This window comes from Lathamus discolor, chromosome 6 (genome assembly GCF_037157495.1).
Source record: "Lathamus discolor isolate bLatDis1 chromosome 6, bLatDis1.hap1, whole genome shotgun sequence".
In the NCBI taxonomy this organism is placed as follows: domain Eukaryota; kingdom Metazoa; phylum Chordata; class Aves; order Psittaciformes; family Psittacidae; genus Lathamus; species Lathamus discolor.
In genome coordinates, this window is record NC_088889.1 from 84171975 (window position 1) to 84196438 (window position 24464).

Genomic DNA, 24464 nt, shown 5'->3' on the forward strand with positions numbered 1-24464 from the left:
AGCACAGCAGGCTCCTGCCCTGACTTGCAAGAGCACAGCTGTAACTTTAAAAAGTTAAAATGCGAGGCTTTTAAACACAGAGACATCATTTTACCAGCTGTTAAAAGCTAGTCACAGTTTTAGAGGAAAGGCGCTCTTCTTTGTACACAACAGGGTGAAATGAGTGTTTTTTCCGCTGGGTGGCAGCAGCTTTAAAACACTGCACAAGCAGATACAGGCGTGACTAACACCTCGACTGATAATGCATGGCCTCCAAAGAAATTGTGCTGACTGCTGTATTTAATTCTGGTTCTTCACATCAGGGCACCCCTCACACCACCAGTGTGGAGCACTGCACCAGCCTGCTGGTGCCAGCAGAGAAACAACTCTGAAACAGAGTGGTGCAAGAACAAGAACACTTGCTGAGAAACTCAAACATTACCACACATATGATTCAAGGATTTATTAAGTCTTACATGCAAAACATACTGCTAATTGCATTAGCAAAAGATCAATGTAAAAACTTCACAATTTTGCAACTTTTACTTGTAAATTTTGCTTTAGTGGTTGAAAGGGTGTAGTTCAACATCGTATTCCTGCCTGCTTAGAATGTACAGAACATGAGCACTAGTTTACAGAACCTCACAGACCCAGGTTACCATTACTCAGCCTATGCTGCACACGTACATGTAGTGACATAAAGAACACTTGTCTGCATTAGTAACATTACAGTGGTGGGGAGAGCTTGCAAAGAGGGACAGGTGAGAAAGTTTGTTGTTTATAGAGGTTTAAAATACAAAAATTACTAAAATGTGTAAAGCTGCTTCACATGATTTTTACACCTAGTTAATAGAGTAAAAGCTCCTCAGAAAGCATATAACTTACTGGGTCAGAAATAACAGGAAAATAAGGAGGATATGCTTCAACATTCTACTCAAAAAAAAAAAAAAAAAAAGCAAATGTGTATCATCAGAAAGGTTTTAAAATACAAGTTATATTGCTCAGTAAGAAGAGATCCTACAAGAAAAGCATTTACTACGCAACAGTTGCGGGAATGACTGGTTCGGAGTTGTACCTAAACAAATGCCCTACTTGAAATTCAACGGAATTTACCTGTGAACACCAACCTCTCTTCCACTGCTGCACCTCTGGGACAGCAGGCCCTGGTGTTAACCTGCACTAAGAGTCAGTTCAGTTTCAACTACCCTGGCAGTGTAGTGTAAGTCAGCTGTACGGCGTCGAAATACTGTCTGGCACTATCATTTGATCCAACCCACTATTTCCTTTATCCATCACAACACAAAGCTGTCAAAAGGACTAGATACACTTCAGTACGAATAGTTAGTTATTCTTTAGATCACAGCAGCAAGAACTAGATTGCAACCAAGCCCTTACCCACAATAAAGCATTTTACACTGTGACTCACGGGTGTCAGTCATTGCCAGCAACTCGGGTTTGATCTACGACGCTGTGCAATGACTGTGGGTTGAGGAACCATTTAGTAATAGCCACATTTGAGTGCAGTGTGTCACTAATGACCCGGTACTGCTACTTACTGTGAAAAACTAGAAAGTGTTTTTGCGTTTCCTACCAGAAATTAGAGTCATCTTCAAGAATCTTTAAAAAACAGTTTAGTGCTTAGTGTTTGTAGCACAACACCACAACTTAGTTCAGCAGATAGTTTGGCAACACTTAATTGAGCAAGAATAGGATTTTAAAAATAAGGCTTTACATACGTTTGTCTTTTCAGGAGTTTGCTTTTAGAAGGTAACTGTCATTCTTGAAACAAAAGGAAACTGAAATTTTTGATTGGTTCAAGAATTTGTGGAAAAGAACTAATTTATAACAGAAAAACTTGGCATTGAGTGTGAATGCTCCATTGTTCTGAGCAAAGCACAGGGTTTGAAGTGGGGTGGGGGAGGGTAATGTTTACAGCAGCAGACATTTTCTCTTCCTCTTCTTTACAGGAGGGGGGCACAGAACTGCTCGGATGGCTTCATCAAACACTGTCTTGAGGCCTCGCTGCGTAAGTGCTGAGCATTCGAGGTATTTCACTGCACCTGTGGAAGCAGAAAGGCTGTTACAAAGCAGCTTTCCCAGTCGGAGCAGCACTGCTGCAAGCTAACTGCAACAAAAGCCAGGCACTTATTTTTGAGGTACATCTAACACAAACGAAGTATAGCTCAACATTAACCCCGCTGCCATCCTACCGATCTCTTTTGCCATTGCAAGGCCCTGTGGGTAGGTGATGGGAGTCAGCTTCTTCTCCTTCAGTTTTTCAATAGTGTCCTTATCATCCCGGAGATCAAGTTTGGTGCCCACTAAAATGATGGGAGTGTTGGGACAATGGTGCCGCACCTCAGGATACCACTGCAAAGAAACAGTGTGGGTTGGGGGGGGCAGATTCCCACAAGGGCTTCCAGCCCTTCATGACACTTTCCAGAGTCAAAGAGGAAAGGGAGAATGTGACACCTCATCAAAGCAGTATCAGAAAAGAGCAGACAATTGCGAAACACTTCTAATGAAGCCAATGGGTATTTCCATATACGTTAAAAGCTCACCCTACCGAGGGCTGGATTTTCTCCACACGCCAAGAGAGCCCTGATCTGTACTTCCCTCACCCACAGAGACCAGCCTCTTTGTGAGGTTTCCCCAGTGCCATACAGCTGAGTTGTCCACAGACATGAACGGACTGCAAACAGCAGCAGCACACAAGTGGTATAAACCTCATTATTATATGCACTTGGTTTTTAATATTTTTCTGTAAATTGCATTAAAAGGGAAGTTCCTGTTTGTGATCTCAGCACCTCGTCAGCTGAACACTCTTAAAACTACTATTATTCTATCACTGTATCAGAGAACAATTCATAGCATTTCATGTGCCCTGAACTACCATGGCTGACTTGGGCAAATGGATTTCTGACTTTTCAGACTATAGTTCACAAACTTTGCCTGCCAAAAATAAATCACTTCCTATTTTCCATTCACTGCTGCAAAGTGAGCAGTATGCTGAACACTTAAGAAATAAAATGATACCAGCTTGTACTCACCTTAGCACGGACATTTTCAAAGGAAGCAGGACTCACAAGGGAAAAGCAGATTAAGAAGACATCCTACAAAACAAGTTGATAGAAGTTAGCACATCAGAGTAACTATTGTAAAAGCTCATGAAGAGGCCAATACTAGCCACACTTGTACCACCCTGTCAGCTGCATCACACTTGCAAAAAGCAAGGTCAATAGTACAGTTGCACGTAACAGTTGGAGGCAGCTGTCCCAGTGGGAAATCCATTCCCAGGCAGCTACAAGCAGACACAAAGAGGGGGAAAACCACCAACAAATACACTGTAGTCAGGTTTACAATCAGCTATTGCAGGAGCCAGCAACTATAACTCTAGCAGCATTGCACTGCAAGCTTCTTTTCCTCCCTAAATGTCCCCTCTCCTTCACTGACATTCAGAAAAAAAACCCAAAACCACACAAGCACAGAAAGAGTCAAGACTGCCTTCTAACCTGAGGTTGGATACTCTCTGCAGGCCTCTTAAGTGAGTTAACCCTTGACATTCCCTTTTTAAGTATTAATATACTATTAATACACTAAAGTCTTTGATTGCAAGGGCAAAGTATACAGTATGGAATAACAGAGTCATACAATAACTTCTACAATTATTATTTCTGTGTCCAAATCAGAAGGAATCTTGTACAACTGTCACTTCTACTGACTGCCAATATAAAAAAGATCTCAAAATTTCTCTATAACAACATTAGGATTAAGAGCATTGAAAACTTCAGAAGTGGGTTCAGAAGTCAGGGATCTTGCACATCTCACTTTTCAACTGAAGGCAAAAGAAAGATCATAAGACCTGGTAAAAACATTTTAGAGCACATTTATACCAACCCCCTTCAAAAACCAATGAGCTTCATATACACTGTTGTCTGGAAGCATTCAGAATAACCGCAAAATTCATTTTCTTTAAGCTGATGAAGGCTGTAATCTTGCTGAATGACCCCGAACTCAATCAGCATCTCTCAAACAAGCCCAACTTTCCCCAACCTACCTCTGCATCCATACTTATCCCGGTATCAAATGTGTTACAGAATCAGGCATTTCAGAATGTTAGTTGATTGTGCTGCATTTCAAGGCATTTTGTTAGGTCAGCAGCTGACATCTGCACTGCTAAGCACTTGCAACCCGGTTGTTCATGCATCACCCCAACAAGTTGCTGTAGCAGCGTCCCAGAAGAAGAAAGAAACAACATCAAATAACGTGATACTATGGCCACTACTTCTGTTTTCCAATGTGCAGGTTTGTGGTGGCTGAAGTTCTGCACATTATGCAGAATCTCTTTTACTAGCTTCAGTGTAGTCATGATCTTAAGCAGGAAGAAAAGCTATTTATTTCCAAGTAAAGGTTTGGTCTTAGCAACTTGTATAGAGAGATTTGGTAATGGAGTTCTCAGCTGCAGCAATGCAATAGTTCCAAGAAAAGTAGTTGTTTAAAAAATAGGGGCCAATTTATCACTATCATAAGCAAGACAAGATGACAGAACTTGGAACTGAAGTTTATTTAAAGTTTTACATACGGCAATAGGTTGATCTGTCAGACTGGAAGATAGATTCTTACCATTGGTTCCTCCAACCTAATAACAGTAGGAGATAAAGTTACTCCTAAAATGGATTTAAGGGGAAATATTCTCAGTCAGCAATTTGTGCTCACAAATACTCACAAAATGGCTTTTCTTCTCAAGGGAGACACTGCCCTGTGATTCAGCACAAACAACTGCCTCCATCCAGAACAGGCCACCAGACTTCCCCACAAACCTGTAAATGTCTGTCTTCACTGCGAGAGGAACCTCACAAGAGGAAACCTCTCACAAAAAGCATCCTCCTAACTTAATTTGCTTTTAGGTTTGGTCTCCCAAGGAAGCCACCTTTTCTGTCCCATCTTCCTTACCCAAATATTTTGAAATAGTGGTAGATTTCAAATGCAATCAGGAGAAGGTATTAAACTCCTGAATATTTTAAGGGAGGAAAAAAAAATAATAAAGCAAAAAGACCCAAATTAATGCCTCCACTACAGCAAAGTCCTTACTATGAAGTCGACAGCTGCTGAACTGCCAGGAGGCTAATGGGGATCCACACATTGGCCAAGTCCCCAGCAAAACCTGCTTCCACCTCACCCAGAACATAGCTCAGGTGCAGATACAGGGAAATGGAGGGCCACCAAAATGTGAGGGGCGGGTTTTAAGTAGCACACTGAAGGAAGAAGGTGGCTGAACACAGATCTTAAAAAAAAATCAGGCTTCATCGGCTCTACTGCTCTGCTCCCCTGTACTTTTTGTTAGTATTTTGGGGGTTCTGTCCCTTAAGTGATGATGATTCTTGCCTATTGCACAAGGCAAACATCTGAAAGCTGCTTCATAAGGAGTGCCAAGACTTACCACCCTGTTTCATTTTCTGCTGTAAGAAACAATCCAAATAACTGGAAGTACTTCAGACCTTTACTTAACAGTTACCATGCTTGCACAGATTTTTTTTTTTTTCCCCAAAAGTATGCTTAGATTGACATGGAATTCTTTTGCAGTGTATCAGAAAGCCACTGTTATTTTAGGAGGCTGAAGACAGGCACATGCATTCTGTCTCTGTCATACAGCAGGAACAGCTCTGCTTTCTCACACTACTTTGTGATCTTTCATCATAACTTTCTCTATGTTGAGACATATTTTAGATATCCTGTAAAGATCTAGGTATTAGAGAAAAACAGCTTTCCATTGTCTCACTTCCTAGGAAAGGCAGGTACTTCTGGCATTTCTACTAGAGCTGCCTACAACTGGCAAGTTCACATCTATCCTGGGTATTGTAATGGAGGGGAAAGCCTAATTGTGACAGTTAGTGATCAGTGAGTTAAGGAAAATTGTGAATTAAGACAGTTTCCTTAAAAAAAAAAAAAAAAAAATTCCAAAACCAAAAAAGCACCAGAGTTTCTTAAGTAAGAGTCACATTATTCAAGAGACCAGTTACTCAGTTATTCTGTAGAGTAACTGGAACAATTCTGCTTTTTACACTGTTAGCACTGAATATGTATTTGACAGTTAGCAACAACAATAATCAATGCCAAACCCCCTGAAAATTACCATCTTTCTTATAGCACAGCTCCACCATATAAAAGTAACTGCTGTAAAGAGACTAGAAAACCAGCTTCTGCACGTATTATTAACTGTAGCTGCAGTCACACTGAAAAGCAAAGAGCAGATTACTTCAGCATTTTCCTTATACACGGAAGGATGCAGCATGCAGGCAGGACTTAACCAGTTGCAAGCATGGAAGACAGAAGCACATTTGTATTGATGTTATAGCACAAGCTATAGTAAGTAATAAAATAGCCATGGTCTTAAGTACATTTGAAAGCTCCGATGCAGCCACTGTCAATCCCAATAATATCTTCATTCATTCTGCCTCTCACATTTAGAACATCTTCACAGACTAACAATATCAAGTGCTTAGCAGTGACAGTGTCAGGTTGCAGCCAAACATGTGCCTAAAAACAAAAATAAACCCTGCTTTTGGCAGGCATGCTAACCTTAAAATCAATGGACTAACTGATGAGACTATTCACTGAGGGGTTTTTGGTTTTGTTTTGGGGCTTGGTTTGGGGGGGTTTTTTTGTTTTTTCCTATTTTAAATCAAGCATTCTAGCTGAGTCTGAGGCTGCAACTACACAAAAGCCAACAAGTATTGGTACACACAAATACACAAGCATGCAAATGTTAACATTTGTACAACTGTACAAAGATTGAAGATAGCTTGCAGCAAGTCACTGTTACTAAAAAATACATCTCCAGAAGTGATAACTTTTCCCTAATGTTCAAAAAGAGAAAACCTTTAGGTTAGACAAAGCTGTATAGATTGTTTCTAGTTTCACACTGTAGTTCTTACTGTTTGCGGATAGGAGAGTGGACGTAGTCTGTCATAGTCCTCTTGACCAGCTGTATCCCACAAACCTAGATTCACCGGTTTTCCATCGACCATTACATTAGCAGAGTAGTTGTCAAAACTAAAAAATAAAGGGAGAGTTAGCTGCATTTGCTTGCAGTACCCAGGGCGCTGAGCACTTTTTCCCTACAGAGTCCTAATTGGGAGCATCAGGAAAGGGAACATTTTTATTGCATCCTTCTGATCCCCAGAAACAGTAAAGTTGTTCTTTAAATACTGAGCCTGGTATTGAGTAATGGAAGAAAAAGATGTGTGGAACAGACTTGGCCCAGTCCGAACAGAAGTCATCTTTTTCATTACTCTTCCAAAGGAAGTGTTAATCTCAGTAAGTGCAGGAAAGCAGATGGTATACTCAGAAAGTACCTTCCAGTCTTCGTGGGTCAGCAAGTTAATCTGTCTCATTTTGTAAGATAGAAGACAGATGTGCAACAACCAAGGAATCCTTCCTAACAACAGTAGGTAAGAGAAGAAAAAGCACAACAAAACACTTGGTAATGCTGCTAACCAAAACCCCCTCCAATGAAATATCAAAGTTAATAACCAGGGGCAAGTAGAGGCACCATTTTTATCTCATTACCATTGTGAGCACAAAGGTCTTAATGACTTGTTGAGTCTAAACTAAGCTCACTGGGAACACAAGTATACTGTAATGCAAAAATGTGAATTAGTCTGAAAAAAAAAAAGAAAAAGGAAATGGGAGTAATCAAGACAACACTTCCTTGGAAGGGTAACAAAAATCATCTGTAAATCTCATTAGAATGTATTCTGTTGTCTGAAAAACTCATCCATTCTCACAGAGAACAATATAGCCAGATAAAGACATCTGAAAAGGGCAAAGAAGCTGCTCATGTATAAAACGCCTCCTCCACACAGGCTCTCGGAAACAGAACTACACTAATACTGATACTGACAAATAATTACTTGCAAGAAAAGGGGAAGCACCAAAATAAACGAGTCCCCATAATCTTGCCTGTGGAACTCTAGAGCTGTGGCTGGCTCAGCACAAGATTGGCAGTAGCACAGAAAGTAGAAAGAACAAATGGAAAAAAATTAATCATGTAAACCAACTACTTCTGGCTATGATACAATGTTTTACAAGTTGCACAGCCTTGGGATTACTTATTATGGATGATACTAAAGACAGAAATAATATGTCAGTTTAAAAGAGAACAGCATCTGATAAAATGTTAGTCCTTAATAAGCTAGGGCTAGAGGGCAGATGGAGGCAAAACTGACAGGACATTAAGCAGCCCTGGTATGACTGTGCTGAGCAAAGTGCTCAAAGCACTTGAGCAAAGCTCAAAGTGCTGCTCCTTACAGCACACACCTAGATACTCAGTTAAACATTTAGGATGAAACTGAGGGGTGTTTGCAGCCAATTCAAACAATTCAAATAAGGAATCTGGGCTGGCAGTAAGCACAGAGAATGTGACATAAATGAGTTCTTAGGGTTTTGTTAGTACTTACACAGTGGGTATATATTCTCCAGGAAATGCATTGGTTGTGTAACTGATGAGTAGGCATGTTTTACCTACAGCACTGTAAAAAAGAGAAAGTTCACATGTAAAACAAATTAATCTTGAATAATGAGAAATAATATTCCTTTTAATGAAAAAAAAACTAACTATATCCAGTCATCTAAGGAACAACTGAGTGTCAGTAGTCACTTTTGTACAGGAGAACAGTCAATAAACTGTAGCCTTAAGATTACCAGTAGTGAAAACACACCTCATATAAAACCCACTTTGTGAAATGGCAAATTACTTTTTTTTTCAATCTTGAGGCAAAAAAATCCCACAAATACTAAGACTTCCAACATCTGCTGGACACATGAGTGAATATGCACCAAGACCACCTTACTCCAAACCCCTGAAACTGGAAACGAACCTGAGAAGTATTTCCAGTATTTCCTTTACACAATTCCAAACCCACTATTTTTCCCAGGAAATGGTATGCTTTCACATTAAGTCCGAAAAAGCTTGAAAAGTAGAGCTCCTCAACACATCATTACTTCTGAGTACCTGAATGACTCCCCCCATCCATTCATCAACTATTCAAACATTTTGTAAACTGATTTATAGATCAGAGAACTTGGAATACTGAATCTTTCCCCACTGCTCTAATTCTGAACAGCCTCAAATGGGGGTAGGGCAAGGTTCTGTTCAAGGTTCTTTCAAAACTCTGGCAGCCAGCTCCTTCCCTCTCCACCCTCCTCCCCACATCTTGTCTAGAGTCAAACATCAGGTTAACGACACCACTGAGTTTTTGTTACAGTTTCAATTAAAGGACTGGAAAACTTGAAATTGAACCATATTTCTTTTTTTTTAAATGGACTGCAAAGAGTGTTTCTGATGCTGCAGACTGGCTCCCATGCTGCCTTCTTACTTGGAAGACACAATCCTTTAACAGCATGAGAGATTCCAGACATGTGTGTGCATCTAGCTCCTCAAAAGCGCTAATGCCCAGCAAGGCCTGCAGCCTTCCCATCACTCCCTCTGAGCTACCATGCAAGGAAAACTGCCTTGTCTTGCAGATGGTTTATCACTACAACGATTTGCTCAAAGCCAGTTAACTTTGAAACCTGACTGTACTTGCACATACAATCTTGCCATTAATATTAGGCTTGACTCATGAGCTTCCTGAACTGTGTATTTCACAAACTGAAGGAACTCATTAAAGTTTTAGTCTAAAACTACAGTTAACATAAAAAACATCAAACAAAAAGAATAAAACACCCAAACAAACCCAACCCAAGAACCAAATACCAAATGCTATTTCTAAAATTATCCTATTACCATTTAGCTTCTGCAGAAGAAAAAAAAAAAAATAACTTACAAACTTTTTGTCAAGGGCTTGCTGGCTCTCCAGCTGCAAATGCTCCAAGGCAGTCATATCTGAATTTTACTGTGTATCTTCCACTTAAATCACTGCATTTCTTCTCTTGCTTTGGAAGCATGGGGACTGCCCCTTCAAATATCAAAATTTTCTTTAAAAGGATGTAACACTCAGCATTATTAGCCAGCCAGCCAGCCATAGCTAGTGACTCACAACTTAAGGCAGGTTAAGGAAATCTGAGCTTTGTCACAACTGTAAGTGTATTACTGCATATGTTGTAGCCCAATCTGTAATGAAGTCTCTCCACTGAACTTTATGCGGTTCCATACTGCATAAGCCCAAGAAGTTATCAGCAGCACCTGACAACATTACCTTAAATGACTGAGAGTTGCTTCAGTGTGCAAAATTATCTAGGATTTTACCCTACCTGTCTATTTTTCAGTTTTCATTTTATGCTCCTGAGCTGACAGCCAGCACAATATCCCATCTGCTGCAACTCTCTGATCATATCCTGCAGTTTCCATGCTACTTTTCACACCCGCTTCTATGGAAGGAAGATGCCAGCTCCTTGCACAGATTATCGTTTTGTCCTTTCAGCATGCACTCTCTTTTACCAAGTTGTAACTACAACAAAAATGGGGTGTTTAATTCTGTTCCTGGTACGTACAACCTCTGAACATTTTCCTGTAATAACAGGCTTGGGATGTTGTAACTTTAAGGGGGTCTTTACCCCAGTAAACGGCATACACACACACACACACTCCTCCCCATAAGGGGGAAGATTTCACCCCTTCACCTGTGACAGGTTTGTTACCGCCCCCAGGAAAGAGACCCTTGAACGCCATCAGAGCCCTCTGGAGGCACTCCTCAGGACAGCACACTGTGTCGGAGGGGGATTTGACTGTCCTATTCAGGGTACACAGGAGCAGGTTCACCCACCAAGTCAACATTTTCTAAGTTTTTAAGCCAACTGTAAGTCAATTCAAGTCTCGAGAAACTCACACGAAATAGATCTTAACTGAGAATTTTTATTATATAATTTTGAGATTGCTTTAAGGTTTGAAGATTACGAGTGACAATATAAAATACTGTGAGAACAAGTGTGAAAATTATATATAAAACCAGCTAAAAACTGATCATGAAATGAGCACAGACCAACCAACAGGTGACCCTATGGGGGAGAAAAGACAGCTTCAGCCTGTCAATGATCCCATCAGTGATGATGGAGTCTTCCCTCTCAATTCCCCCCCCAATTTCACAGATTTATAGGATCTAGTTGGAATAACAACTCCTCATAACACTCCCATCTTTTACCAACTGATCAACTAACTTGTATAAGGATCACATAACTAAATGCTTAACTACACATGTTTATGCAGGACCTCCTAACCCAGGCAGGGGTCTTTTGACCTCTGGGTGTGATTTTTAGTACTAAAATAAGATTACAATGAAGATAGTTCACCATAGGATACCCAATAATGTTTTTCTCACTCATGAATAACACATTTTGACAACGGCCCAGGTGTTGTCAGAATATAGCAGATCTCAAGAATAGTCCTTCTTGATTACAGGTTTCTTAAGTCTTATTTTTCCCCAGTCTTATTTTCTCGCTTCTGTTTTCCCTCAGTCTGGCTTTTCTCAGTCTGCCTACTCTAGCTATCAGTTCCCATCATAAATCACTGCCATTCCTCAGGTCTCCTGACACTTTAAGAGGCCCCTGTATCTGTTCAGGCTCTTTCACAGCAATACATGTTTCAATTTCTTAACTAAATAACTATGGAATTTTACCAAAATATGATTTTGAGCTTAAATATATGAGCTTTAACTAAACACCTATGGTGCCTGAGTAAGTACCTATGAAGCTTGAGTGGCTCTAGTCATACCTATTTTGGTGTGACACTCTCACTTTACAATCCTTGTTGGTCAGTTGCTAAATGGTTTATCAGGACATGGCCTCTTTACATCCCCATGCCTGCGAGGAGTATAACAGAGACTTGCCATGGTGAGCTCACTCTCCTTTCAGTTTATATTATTCTAAAGAAGAGATTCAGAGCAGCCCTGCGGAGAAGGACTTGGGGGTGTTGGTCAATGAGAAAATGAACATGAGCCGGCAGTGTGCACCTGCAGCCCAGAAAGCCAACCGTATCCTGGGCTGCATCAAAAGGAGTGTGACCAGCAGGTTGAAGGAGGTGATCCTGTCCTTCTACTCTGCTCTTGTGAGAGCTTACCTGGAGTATTGTGTGCAGTTCTGGTGTCCTCAACATAAAAAGGACATGGAACTGCTGGAACAAGTCCAGAGGAGGGCCACGAGGATGATCAGGGGACTGGAACACCTCCCGTATGAAGACAGGCTGAGGAAGTTGGGGCTGTTCAGCCTGGAGAAGAGAAGGCTGTGTGGAGACCTCATAGCAGCCTTCCAGTACCTGAAGGGGGCCTATAGTGATGCTGGGGAGGGACTCTTTGTCAGGGACTGTAGTGACAGGACAAGGGGTAACAGGTTAAAATTTAAACAAGGGAAATTTAGATTAGATATAAGGAAGAAATTCTTTCCTGTTAGGGTGGTGAGGCACTGGAATGGGTTGCCCAGGGAAGTCGTGAATGCTCCATCCCTGGCAGTGTTCCAGGCCAGGTTGGACAAAGCCTCGGGTGGCATGGTTTAGTGTGAGGTGTCCCTGCCCACGGCAGGGGGCTGGAACTAGATGATCTTAAGGTCCTTCCCAACCCTAACTATTCTATGATTCTATGATTCTATCTTGGCATAAGCTAAGGTCACAGTGGCGCCTGGGGAACTGTCGTAGGGTAGATTTGGTGCGTGTTTACCACATTCCATCCCAGAATTAGCAGCTACATTTTACCCTAAAGTTTCTTTAATACTGTAACATAATTGAGGATTTGGGGGGTGGTCTCCGACTTCCCCTATTACTCCACAGATGTACTTGTGCTCAGAAGTAGAAAAGGTATTTACCCTTCAAAAGCTTCTGTGGGAAATCCTCAGGTAGCAGTATGACAATGCAGCTCGTATAACAGCTGTCAGAAGAAGGGATCCCATCTTATCTCTTGCACTGGCATTCACTGACTGCGACAAGCCAGGACAAGAACTTCAGGAAAGCTCCCTGAGCTATCAGTTAGATCAGTTTGAATATATTACTGAATTGCACTCACAACACTATAAAGCAGGATCTGCTGCTCCAGCTTACAAAGGACAAACATGAAACCCTTCAAAATACTAAGAGGAACAAAAGCTGGCTACTTTGGGAAATTTCTGGAGGTGCAAAGGCTAAGTGCTCTCATGCTTCTAGAATCTGTTCTAGCTGATGCTTTATTTTCCAGTAGGTTCATTACAGATAATTTCAGCTTACGACAAATTAATGTCAAACTCTACATTTTCAGCAGTGGATAATTTTCTCTGCACCCTGGCTCCTTTGCTCATCTTGCATTGAAACTGGTGAGTCTGCTCTGGCTAATCAAAACAGCACAGGAAGGAGATGGCAAGAGATTTCACTGCCAACTTAGAAGTGGCTGCAGTGTGTTTCTGCAGCACCAATCAGCCAGTCATTTAAACAAGAAAAAACACGTTCAACAACCCTGTTTCAGACTTGCTCCATCCAGGTTTCCTGCTTTTCCTTGCCTTTTGGCTCCCTGCCCTACAAATCATATCATTATGGTCACCAGTCTTAAAAATAAACACTACTGCCTACCTTTATTTATAAAGTACCTCCTCTAAGTACTTTACCAACTTTTGAGACTTCTCTTTAGAGAGAGTTGCTTTAATACGGAAGTCAAACTGTTTGGCAAAATACAAATCCTCGTACATAAAGGCTGAGACTAAGAAGCAAAAATAACACCAAACCAAGATTAGTCATAACAAGATTTCTAACAATTACTTAATCATAGCTCTGTCCACCCACTATTACATAAATGAAACCAGTAACATTTGACTGTAATTAAAAATATGGCTTACAGAAATCCAGCATTTTAACCACTTAGTAAGTGAAAGGCTTACAAAAGGCAGCACTGATCCCCTTACTGCTTCTGGGTCCCATCCAGGAATCAATGTATTTATATAACCATACATGTATTAATTCCTGAAAACAAAACATGTCATCTCTTTCCTGGCCTTACTGACACTAACAAGCTTTATGAAGTTTCCCCACTGCATTAGAGCCACTTGGAGCCATGGTATGTGACATGCACTGAAAATGCCATTGGAGGACCTGCACCAGCATTTCTTTCACTCTAAAGGCATCAGAGCTGCACAGATGGTCGAGAGCTTTCCTGCAACTAAAAACTAATTGTGAGAATTTAGTTCTCATTTGCAGCCATGGTAATGGAGGCCAGCTGAAATACTTGTGGTTTAATTCCAGAAATGCTGGTATCTGCAAACAGGTGGCAGCCTTCATAAAAAGCTTTGATTACATCATTTCATTCTTTGATCCACATGAACTACCTCCCTAGCAGACATGATGCACAGCAGTACAGGTTTTCACTCAAAACATTAGAAGAGTAGCTGAAGTTTTTCTAGGACCATCCTGAGATACAAGGTTCTGTATTTTTACTAGAGCAACTTTAGTTACATCAGGCTCTGCCAGATAAGCTGTTTTACTCACTGTGACACACCCTCTCCCAAATACCCTGGTCAGTACCTGCAACACTACTACATTTTTTAAACTTTAAAAGTTCGTTAACACAAGTTACTAAATTCCAGGTCACCACATGCTACATACTGCACAGGAGGGACCTCAAGTGTTCCGCATCTTATACAAACATTGCATTGCTCTAGCAAATAAGGCCTCCAATTAAGTAGAATTCCAAGCAGGGGCTGCTCTTGTTCTTACAGTATTTCTACAATTAGAAAATGCCTACAAAAGAGCATAAAATATGACAAATCCTGTAGCATCTAGTAATCACTCCTCCAGAACACAGAATTTCCCCTAACTTCCCCTACATGACATCACTGGCGATTTCATACCACTTAACAGCTGCCTTTATAGAGTGAAAACAAAAGCTGCTAAAAATAACTCACATCAATGCTTTTTCTCAAGTGTCAATCAACAGCAACTCCTGCAGTTATTCAAGTGGAGTGCTCTTCATCTGTCCTGCACATTCCTACTGCTCTGTCTCATCAAGAAGCAACAGTTGCCATTTATTTTCCACCAAACAAGCCTCAGAGAGGGAAAAAAACCAAGGGCAAAATACGATAGCACAACTAGCACATATGCCAGGGTTTGCTAGTTAGATTAGTTGTCTAAACAGGTACTAGACAAAGGTCCAACAACAAACTTATGAGTTACTTATGAGAATCAGCCCACTCGCTTACTAACTTAGAAACCAAGAATCACACAGGTACTTTTACAGCTTTGTTTACTTTGTTCCCAGCAGACCTTTGGGGAGGGTACATAAAACAATACCTAAGTTTCATATCACATAAGCAAATCTTTAACTCACATTGTTTCACAGAAACATAAAGCTTCAGCCTTATCTAAGGCAAACACTGCACATTTCCTAGAATACGTGTAACGCTTGAAGTTTTGAAGCAGCAGCAACACAGGGAAACACAAATAGTCAAATATTTAAAAAAAAATAGATATTAAAAAAAAAAATGGAGAATGATACAAAGCTACCAAAAAAGAGCAATATTACCTGAATGGAACCCAAAGAAATACTTGTTGCTAACTAAGGAAGAAGGAAAACAAATTACTGTATCTTGTTCACACATGTACAGAATTCAGGTAGAGTTACACCACTTTCACTTCCAAGACAAAGAACAATAAACACATTACAAAGCGGGATGGTTTACAAAGGAAATGACCAAAAGAACTGTATTGTTGAATGAATTACTGAATGTTATACAGTTTTTCTGTGCTGAGTTATCAAATCTAGTAAAAGAAGTAGACTGAACTTCTTTCCCCACCCAAACATGATGAATTGCGTTTATTTACAGCATTGTTACGGACAACATAGATCAGCTGAATTAAAAAATATATAATAGAAAAGCCAATGTGTTGGGTTCAAAATCAATATAACTAAAAGAACAGTCCATGGTTATCCCACCTAGCATCAAAGAACTATATTACTATGAACAGTCTTCATTTGTCAGGATACCACTTTCATGTTCATATTGCTCAAAATCTTACACAGCAAGTCAAAACAAGTTTGTCACACAGAGTAAATTTATCTCTCAACCATACCTGCCACCTTTTCAAGGTTTCTACATTTTAAAAAGCATAGCAACAACAACAACAAAAAAAAAAATCCAGACAAATAAACTGAAGATGAGCCCATGACATGAAATTACAGACAGTGGCAAGACCATTTAGCTACACTTCACCATCTACAGAAGTTTGCTGTGATACCAACTATGTTTGGCCTACACTTTTTTTTTTTGTTTCTCCTAAGGAAATTGGAACTGGGATTTTTGTTTCCTAAGGGAAGAAAAAACCCTCTGCATAAGAGAAGTCTTGTTTTCCAGCCGGCCTATGATGTTCCCCTGAGCTCTGACATCCAGTAAGCGAATGAATGCCTCCAAGTTGATGGGAATAGCATCATGGAGACTATTCAAAAGTAGCAAACACACAGACTCTTTCCCCACAATTCCAGTATTCCTCACACTGAAATAAAGTTAAGAGTTAACTTGATTCTAAAAAGCATCCTCAAGTGGTTCCACTTACAAGTAACACCATATTCAAAAGCTGTAAGAGTAACAGTTCTTTACAGTATACTGCAAATGACTTGTATTCTAAATGCTTTATCAGTCTCCTTTAAGTAGGAACTTTACAGAACTAGATGCACACATGCAGAAAAACAGTCCCTGCTCACAAGTATTTATGATCTGCTTAGTCTGGCACATTTCACTTGGTTTTACAGCAAGAAATCAGATGTCAAAAGTCAAGCTATAAGCAGGAATAAGAAATAAGTTCGCTACTTTCACAAAATATATTTCAGATTCAGTATTAAATTTGTCACATCATTAAAGGCATGGTATCTTTTTTTAATACCCTTTGATTACTTTGGTATTTCTAGTGATAGGAAGATCACCAGACGCAAGGGGCAGCTCCTGGGCGAGCCGGGAAGGGGCGCACCCCTTAGTGCACCCCTCCCGCACCACGGCCGACGAAAGCCACTTCCGTAAGCACGAATATGAATTAATCTGCAACCCAGCAGCAATCCGGGGCTCGGGGAGGAAGCCAGCACGGGAGCCATCCCCCGCTCACGGACACCCGCGCTGCAGCCTCGCTTCTCGCTCCCGCGGAAGGCAGCCACCATTTGCTAGCAGCAGTCACCGCCTTGCCCCACGCTTCCCTTCCCTCCCCTCCCCCGCCACCAGCAGGAAGCCGCGGCCGCCACCCCACACCCACCGCACCCCGCCTCGGCGCGAACACCCCCAGCCCCGCGGAGCCCCGCGCCCCTCAGGGCGCTGGGGCTGCGCAAGGGCCCCGCGGCGGGGGCGCCCACAACTTGCGGCGGGGCCCATGCAGCCCGCGGCGCTCCCCGCCCCACGGGCGGACGCTCTCCCCCTTCCCCGCGGAGCCGGCAGAGCTCCTCGCCGCGAGGGCCCGGCCGAGGGATCGCCTCAGACTTACCCGTCGCCCACCACCACACACTTAATGGCCTGCATCGGGCCTGCGCCGCGGGTCCTGCTGCTGAACGGGGAAGGCCACGCAAGAAGCGAGCCGGTGGCGGTCTCCGCACCAGGTCGCAGCCGCCTCCGCCCTGTGCCTGGGAGCGGGGACGAGCAGCGGCCACCACCCAAGGCGGAGAGGGCGGGCTGCGGGGAACAGGAAGCGGCCGCTCCACTCACTCACATCCGGCCGGGCTGTGCTCGGCCCCGCGGTCCCGCCCTCACAAGGGCCACTTCGGCGCTGCCGCTTCGGGCCTCTTCGGTCAGACAGCGCACGGCGCCGAGCGCGCTTCGGGCCGCTTCGGCAGCGCTCGGGTTTCTCCGTCACGCCGGAGGGCTTCGGGTGCGTTCGGCAGCGCTCGGCCCCGCGCGCCGCCGAGCAGAAGCAGTTGCCATGCTTGTGGTACCTAGCCGGTCAAGGGAGTGAGGCGGCTTTCCCCTGGCTCCCTTGGCCTCAGGACCAGGGAAGCCCCTAGGGTGATCCCTTGGTTTTTGTTTAATCATTGAGAGCCCTGCTGAAATGTGATGGCATGCGCTGAGAAACAAGGGTCCTGTCTTACTCTTGACAAGAGTCTTGCACAAACCTTGCGACCATCCACTGCCAGGACACCATGCAGCAATCTCGTTCTTCATCTTGTGAAGCGTGTTAACGTGAAATTAACGTTTTCCCTGCAGATGTACTGTGCAGATGAAACTCAAGTTACCAGAGGCAACCCACAATGCTCCTGAAGTGCTGCAGGGGGTTGCTGCCATTTTCCTCATCCAGCCACCCGCTACGGGACAGTCCCCTTCACTGAGCATGCCAGCACTGTGGAGCCAGAACATCTCCCTCATCGACAGATCCACATGCTACCCTCCCTCCTCCTGATGTGTTAGGACGTTAGATAACTGTTGGCAAGTTTGAGACCAGATCAATTCCCAGTCTTCAGAGCACAGTCTTATGCACTGTGATCAGTGCATAAGTTGGAGCAGCCCAGAGACTCTCAGGCTACACAGAGCTTTTGGTTTCCTTTTTCCTTAAGCAAAACCGTTATTTTCATTAATAAGTAAAAGTGAAGCAGAGCAGGTCCAATGATCTCATCAGTCCTTTAATCTCTACAGTTAGTTCTTGCTATAATTCTGTTTTGCAGAGAAACTTCTGATCAAGCCAATGCACATGACTGCTATTCCTTTGTTTGCATTGCTATCCACTGCAGAGACTAAGTGTGAGGAAAGGGCCCATGCACATGCTGCTTCTGCAGAGTGATGATGGATTCAGTGAAATCGATGCAGTGCACCATCCTGGGTGGTTTTCTAGGGATTTGATCTCCTATTAATTTCAGAAAATTTCTAAATTATTCTGGTACCACACCTCATCAGTGGACAGAACATTCAGTGGTATTTACTGTTTTCCCTTTTTCTTCTGCTGCACAATTTTACTTCAGTGAGGAACTCATCATAACTATCACTGTGAACTGAAAGGCTATTTTTGCAACACTTCTATGTCCATGTTACCTCATACAGATGGAAGCTGAAATGACTTGTCATTCAAGCTAAATATCCTTAAAGCCAAGACTCAGCTGCTGCCAGTGACCTGGCAACTGTTCTCTACAGAGCAGCCGGGAGCTGTGGAAGAGAGGTGGGCAGTATCAAAGTGCTCATGCTGTTCCTGGCTGCTACAGCAGCTTTTGGGGCCTTTGAGATACCGCACAGAAATAGAGCAGACGTGAAGACTGTCTTAATTTATGTTGTGGTCCTGGGGAGACGCAGAACATGGGAAGATTAAAGGGAAGTGTAAAACTGCTTCTTATTTTCCCACCACCTGCTTGTTCCTCCACTGATTCTTTTTCATCCAGTGTAAACCAGATGGATGATCAGAGGGTTTTATATTAAAAAGAGGTTTAACAAATTTACAATATTATTACAAAACAGTGTACAAAGACAAGGATGAAGGCTGTAATAGATAAAAACATTAGCACAAATTGCTTTTATGATCCTGTCAGGAGACAAGCAATATCTCTTTATATATGTTCTTTTTAGTGCTCCTCCATCCTATTCTGTTGGGATCAATTGGTTTTTTGCATTGTCAAAAAACCACGAGGTTAAAACACAGGGTATGCTTTGAGTATGTTTTAAATTTACAACCTGATACCCAACTGGGTATAAATTGCCAACATTAGAAAATACCTAGATAAATATTTATTGTTAGTCATTAAAAACAACATTAGAGTTTGGATAGATGATGATGGTAACAGATTAATACCATTTTTTTCCCACGCATTTGTAAATATTTATTTCCTCATATGTGATAAAAAGGAGCCTTTTGGAACTGTTCAGAATTTTCCATTTGAAATCCTAGTTGATATCACTCTTATTTGCCCTGGAAGACAAATTGTTACTTGTATGTACACTCCTTAGAAGACATGCTGTATTAATTATTCCATTATTAAACTTTACTATATTTCACTACATTTTACTTTATTCTTGCATCTTTTTTGTTTCACTAGTATGTAGTGTATTTGTTTTTAAATGCTAATATGGTGCTACAAATGCTTAACACTCTTTGCAGGTATTTTTTTTTCAGTGAGAATGAGAGGAGAGATCAACACAGAGAACATACTGAAACATTAGAAAAGAAACTTAAGAGAACAATATGAAAGATAGAACAAAGGAGTGAGAAGTTTGTAACAATAGGAAAAATATTAGTTTGATAGACATGACTGCAGTGCTGAGTTGTATATAGAATAGTTACAGTATGCACTACACAGTGGAGTATGTAAAAATAAAATAATGAATGGCAGTAACAATAACCAAACTTCTGCTCACCCTGACACAGACTATCAACATTACGGTGACAGTAATTATTTGCACGGTTATAGAATCTTTCATCCCAGACTATTACTGTGTTCTTTAACATGTTAGCTCATTAATGAAGCCACAGAGAAGTAGAGAAGGACACTATACACACTGTATATACAGGGAAGCATGTCACTGAAACAAACAGAACACCGAAGAGTGATTCATAGGTGTATTCTCCTACTCCTAAATGACACTTCCTGCTGACACCAGTCAGTTCAGTTGCCTTCAGGAAACACCATGCTCCAGTATCTAGGTCAAAAGTAAAAGTCTGTTTCAGGGGGAAAAAAGTCTGTTTTAGGGGCAAATAATTCACAGCCACTTCAAACTAGGGGTTGGACTGAAGTGCAAGAGACAATTTTAGACGAAGCAAAGGTGTATCACAAAGTGTGGGAGGGCAAATTATGGTTTTCAGTATATTGCACTCTTCTCCCATTAGGTATTTGTATTAGAATCAGAAGCAAAAAGACCCCAAACAACTGAAGAGAGATTTCTTTACTGGAGAAAAACAAGGTTTCCAGATGCTTTTCATCTTAAAATAGGTAAAAGAATTGCCTTTAAAATTTTACTTAATGTTTGATTTTATCCTAATTTGAGTTGGTGGTAAAAGTCAGGTGATTAATGATGTAATAATAGGGATATAGTGACGGTAGAAAGAAATCTTAATGCACAACACTAGGCATCCAAAATTCTTTTGTGGCCTCTACTTCTACCCGTGTGTTACATGCCTTTGTGGCCTGTCTCTCACTGACCCCTATGCCTTCCCACTTTTAAATAAGTATTACTTATTCAAGCTGTTTGGATAGTAGCTAGCACAAAGGTTCACACCCAACACTCAATTGCCTGAGATTCTGAAGTTTTTCCCTTAATGATCTTTCAAATCTTTAGTTACATGTCTTTATCAAGCTAATAAAGCACACAGTTTTAAGTAGGAAAGTGACACAATTGCTGTGGAGGAAATTCAGAGTATCTTCACTGAGTTGGGGAGATACTGTGACATAAAATTCATGTTAGAAAATATTATAATCCACAAGTAACGGTCTGCAGTTTCTGGATATTCCTGGCAGACATTTCTGGTATGATGAGTTTCCTGAGTGTTGAAAAAATACCCCTGTACTGCCATGTGATATGTGTGCTGTTCAAATATAGTGCTCAGTCTGCTTTAGAGGAACCAAAGGCAGCAATAAAAAGGGAACCACAACTTCTAAATGTCAGCATTGCTGCATCAGAGAGAACAGATTAAAGGAGCATAAACATAAAATGTTAGAATATAAATCTCTACATTAATAATAAAGCATTGTAAAATAAATGCAGCACATTCATGTGATAGTAGCATGGGTGGTTCAGCTGGCATACATACACAACAGAAACAAGTCCTGTATTTTATTTAGGTAGCTTCTGATAAGTTTCTCTTCTGTCAAGAATTTCAGTCATAAAAAACACATAAGGCTTTGCATTCACTTATGTCTACCCTCAGGTTTAGCAACCAGTAACAGACAGTGCTTACTACAGTGAGAGCTGTTGTTGAAGGCAGCAGGACTACGTACAGTAATCCCTCTATATGGTGTAAGATTTTTGGAATAGAGACATCATTATATATTTATAAACAAGGACCTGAGCCCTCTCTGAGTCACTTCAGTTTTTTACTGCTGTAACTACCTCAGCAGAAATATGGGAATAAGCCTTTTTATAACTGTAAGGATCATATCATGCCCTGAGGTGAGGCATTGATGAAGTACACAGATGTACACAGATGTGTAAGCTGCAAGTTCCTTTCAACTTCCACATCTCTTGATATCAAACATTTCAAAGAAATTGAGCCTTCAAATATTAAGACAAAGGAGAAAGGTTTGACCATTACATAAGCCTATTCAACATTACTAGTTTTACTGCCTTCTGCTGTCCAATCGTTTTTCACATGAGTAAAGACAGAAGGCTACAAGCTTTGATCTGGCCACTTGGTTTGCTTAGAAAGATTTAGTGTTTCTTTTGCTCCAGGCTTGCAGACATGCTTACGGACTTTTAACGGAGCTGGGTTCTAAAAGAACCAAGTCTTTTGTGGTCAGTTTTCGTGGGGACAGATAGAGTGTTGTGGAGCCTACTTCTTGCTGTCATGCTGCAAGCCAATAACCAGACAGCTTCAAAAATCATGTTGGATCAAAGCCAGAAATTAAAATTATAGAATCATATAAATCAGCGGCTTCTCATGTAGCACGGTCAGCATTCAGCAAAGAAATGTCCATCTATTACAGAAATAAGACAATTATCAAAAAGTGATGATATATTCTGGAATCAGTTCCTCACTGGAACTATTGTAGAAATTCTGAAAAACTTGTAAGGGGATGAAATATCATAAATTAGTACAAAATAGTTTAGCACAAATTACTTTCCCCCCAACTGACTGTACACTGATAAGCTACTAACTATTTCTGTGAAGGGAAATACTTCCTGAAACAAAATGTTTGATTTATTCTCCATTTCCTAAATATAGAGATCTCCTGTTTACAAAACAGTCTAGGTTAGTGGTGACATTGGTCAATCACCTATTTCTGTTTTACCAAGAGACGCAGTTGGGTGACTGTTATTTCTGCTTACTTTTGGCAGCTTGGTACTTTGATTTAATGTTAGATCCTGCCTTTATTAAACAGACAAAAAAATACTGGTTCCAGTGATGTCTTGTGCCTTTTTAATATGGCCTGTGTTAGGGTACCAACAGTTCTCAGTGCAACCTGTGTTCAATAGCTTCTGCAAGAATTGTTCATATTGTCAACAGCCTTCCATGCATCTACCTGTAACTTGCCAAAACCTTGTTGTTAGAATCAAAAGTATGTCATATACTTAATTTTCTGAAAGATTTTGGAGAGAGGAGGCTCTAAGCTTGACATCATCCCAAACTAAGAATAAACTGAATGCTTTGTCACCAGGGACAATAAATTCTCTGAAGGGTGCCTGGGATTCCAGAGTGCCAAGGCAGATCACTGCTGGAGAAGGCAAGCATGGCATGAGCAAACAGCCTGCTATAGCTAGTGACAAGTTTCCTTGCAGTCCTAAAAAACCCACTCACAAGAAGGGGTTTGTTAGGAACCATCTGGCTTTTTTTAAACTGATCTTCGAGTCCAAAAAAGTACAGAAGATCATAGGAACTGAAGGGAACAAAATGTTTTATTGTTTAAAGTATTCGGCTTTTCCCCTTTTTCAAGTTACTGTTACGATCTCTGTCTTTTGCAATCATTTTATCAATCATTTTTTGCAAACATAGCAATGAATATAAAAAGGCCCCAGAAAAAGAGGTGTAAGCATAAATAACACCAAGCTCTGTCTCATTTAAATACAAAATGCTCATAGTTTATCTGTGTTGTCATTAGTTCTTACAGAGAGCCCTGGAGACCTGATTGCAAGTGTAAGAATTGTTCTGTGTCACGCTCCAGAGCAAAGAGAGAGGTCCCTTCCCAAAATAAATCTATTCCAAGTGGAGAGCAGACAGGGGAGCACAATTAGATAACAGTGGTCTATGTGGTAGGCACATCAAGGGCCTAATTTTTTATTCTTTTGGAAGTATGGTAAGTTAAGAGCCCTGAAGGAGAACAGAGGAATCTTTGCATAAATCTCCAAGGAACTACTTTGAAATATAATGGATATATGTTGAAAAAGACATTTTAAAATGTAACAACTCAGCAATGTTAACTAATTTCTTATTGATTAATATTTTTTTCTTTGAATAAAGGAATATTTGAATGCCTGAGAAGAAATTTTAGGTAAAATAAAATAAAACATGAAAAGACTTGAAAAGATGAGGATGTGCTTGTCTGATGCAACAGAGACAGACAAGTCAGAGTTAGGAAGCAAAAATGGGATGATGCCATTAAAATGATGGAAAATGATCTCTGCAGCCATTAGCCACAAAAGGCATGTCAGTAGTTTTGAACTTCCGCAACTTCTGGCTAAATTGTAAATTGATTTACCACCATTACATAGCTGAAACCAAAGGAGGAAGTGTGGGATGGTTTTAAGGTTTACACTGTCAAAATAATTAGCTAATTTCCAGATCTGGACGTGATAAAATCTGGTGAATCTTTTCAATTGGTATTCAGTTGCATTATCCTCTACTTTCTTTGTTGGAAAGCTAAAGAGTGTTTTATCAATCTCACTATTTAATTAAATAATTAGATCCAAATTAATACCAAAGCTAACCCGTTATTATGACC

General features: G+C 41.0%; 1 protein-coding gene across 2 annotated transcripts; it reads right to left on the minus strand.

Annotated features, from left to right (window-relative positions):
• Positions 1-427: 427 nt before the first annotated feature.
• On the minus strand, positions 428-17595 carry RAC1 (Rac family small GTPase 1). 2 transcript variants are annotated; one of them, XM_065684345.1, is made up of 7 exons: positions 17387-17595; positions 8439-8510; positions 6915-7032; positions 4562-4618; positions 3030-3092; positions 2190-2349; positions 428-2039 (listed from the first exon to the last, which is right to left on the minus strand). In XM_065684345.1, the coding sequence occupies exons 1-7, from the start codon at positions 17419-17421 to the stop codon at positions 1909-1911; spliced, it is 636 nt and encodes a 211-aa protein (XP_065540417.1). In that variant the 5' UTR covers positions 17422-17595; the 3' UTR covers positions 428-1908. The 2 variants fall into 2 exon arrangements, with proteins under 2 accessions (XP_065540417.1, XP_065540419.1); XM_065684347.1 differs by lacking the exon at positions 4562-4618 and having other exon boundaries at positions 17387-17592.
• Positions 17596-24464: the final 6869 nt, after the last annotated feature.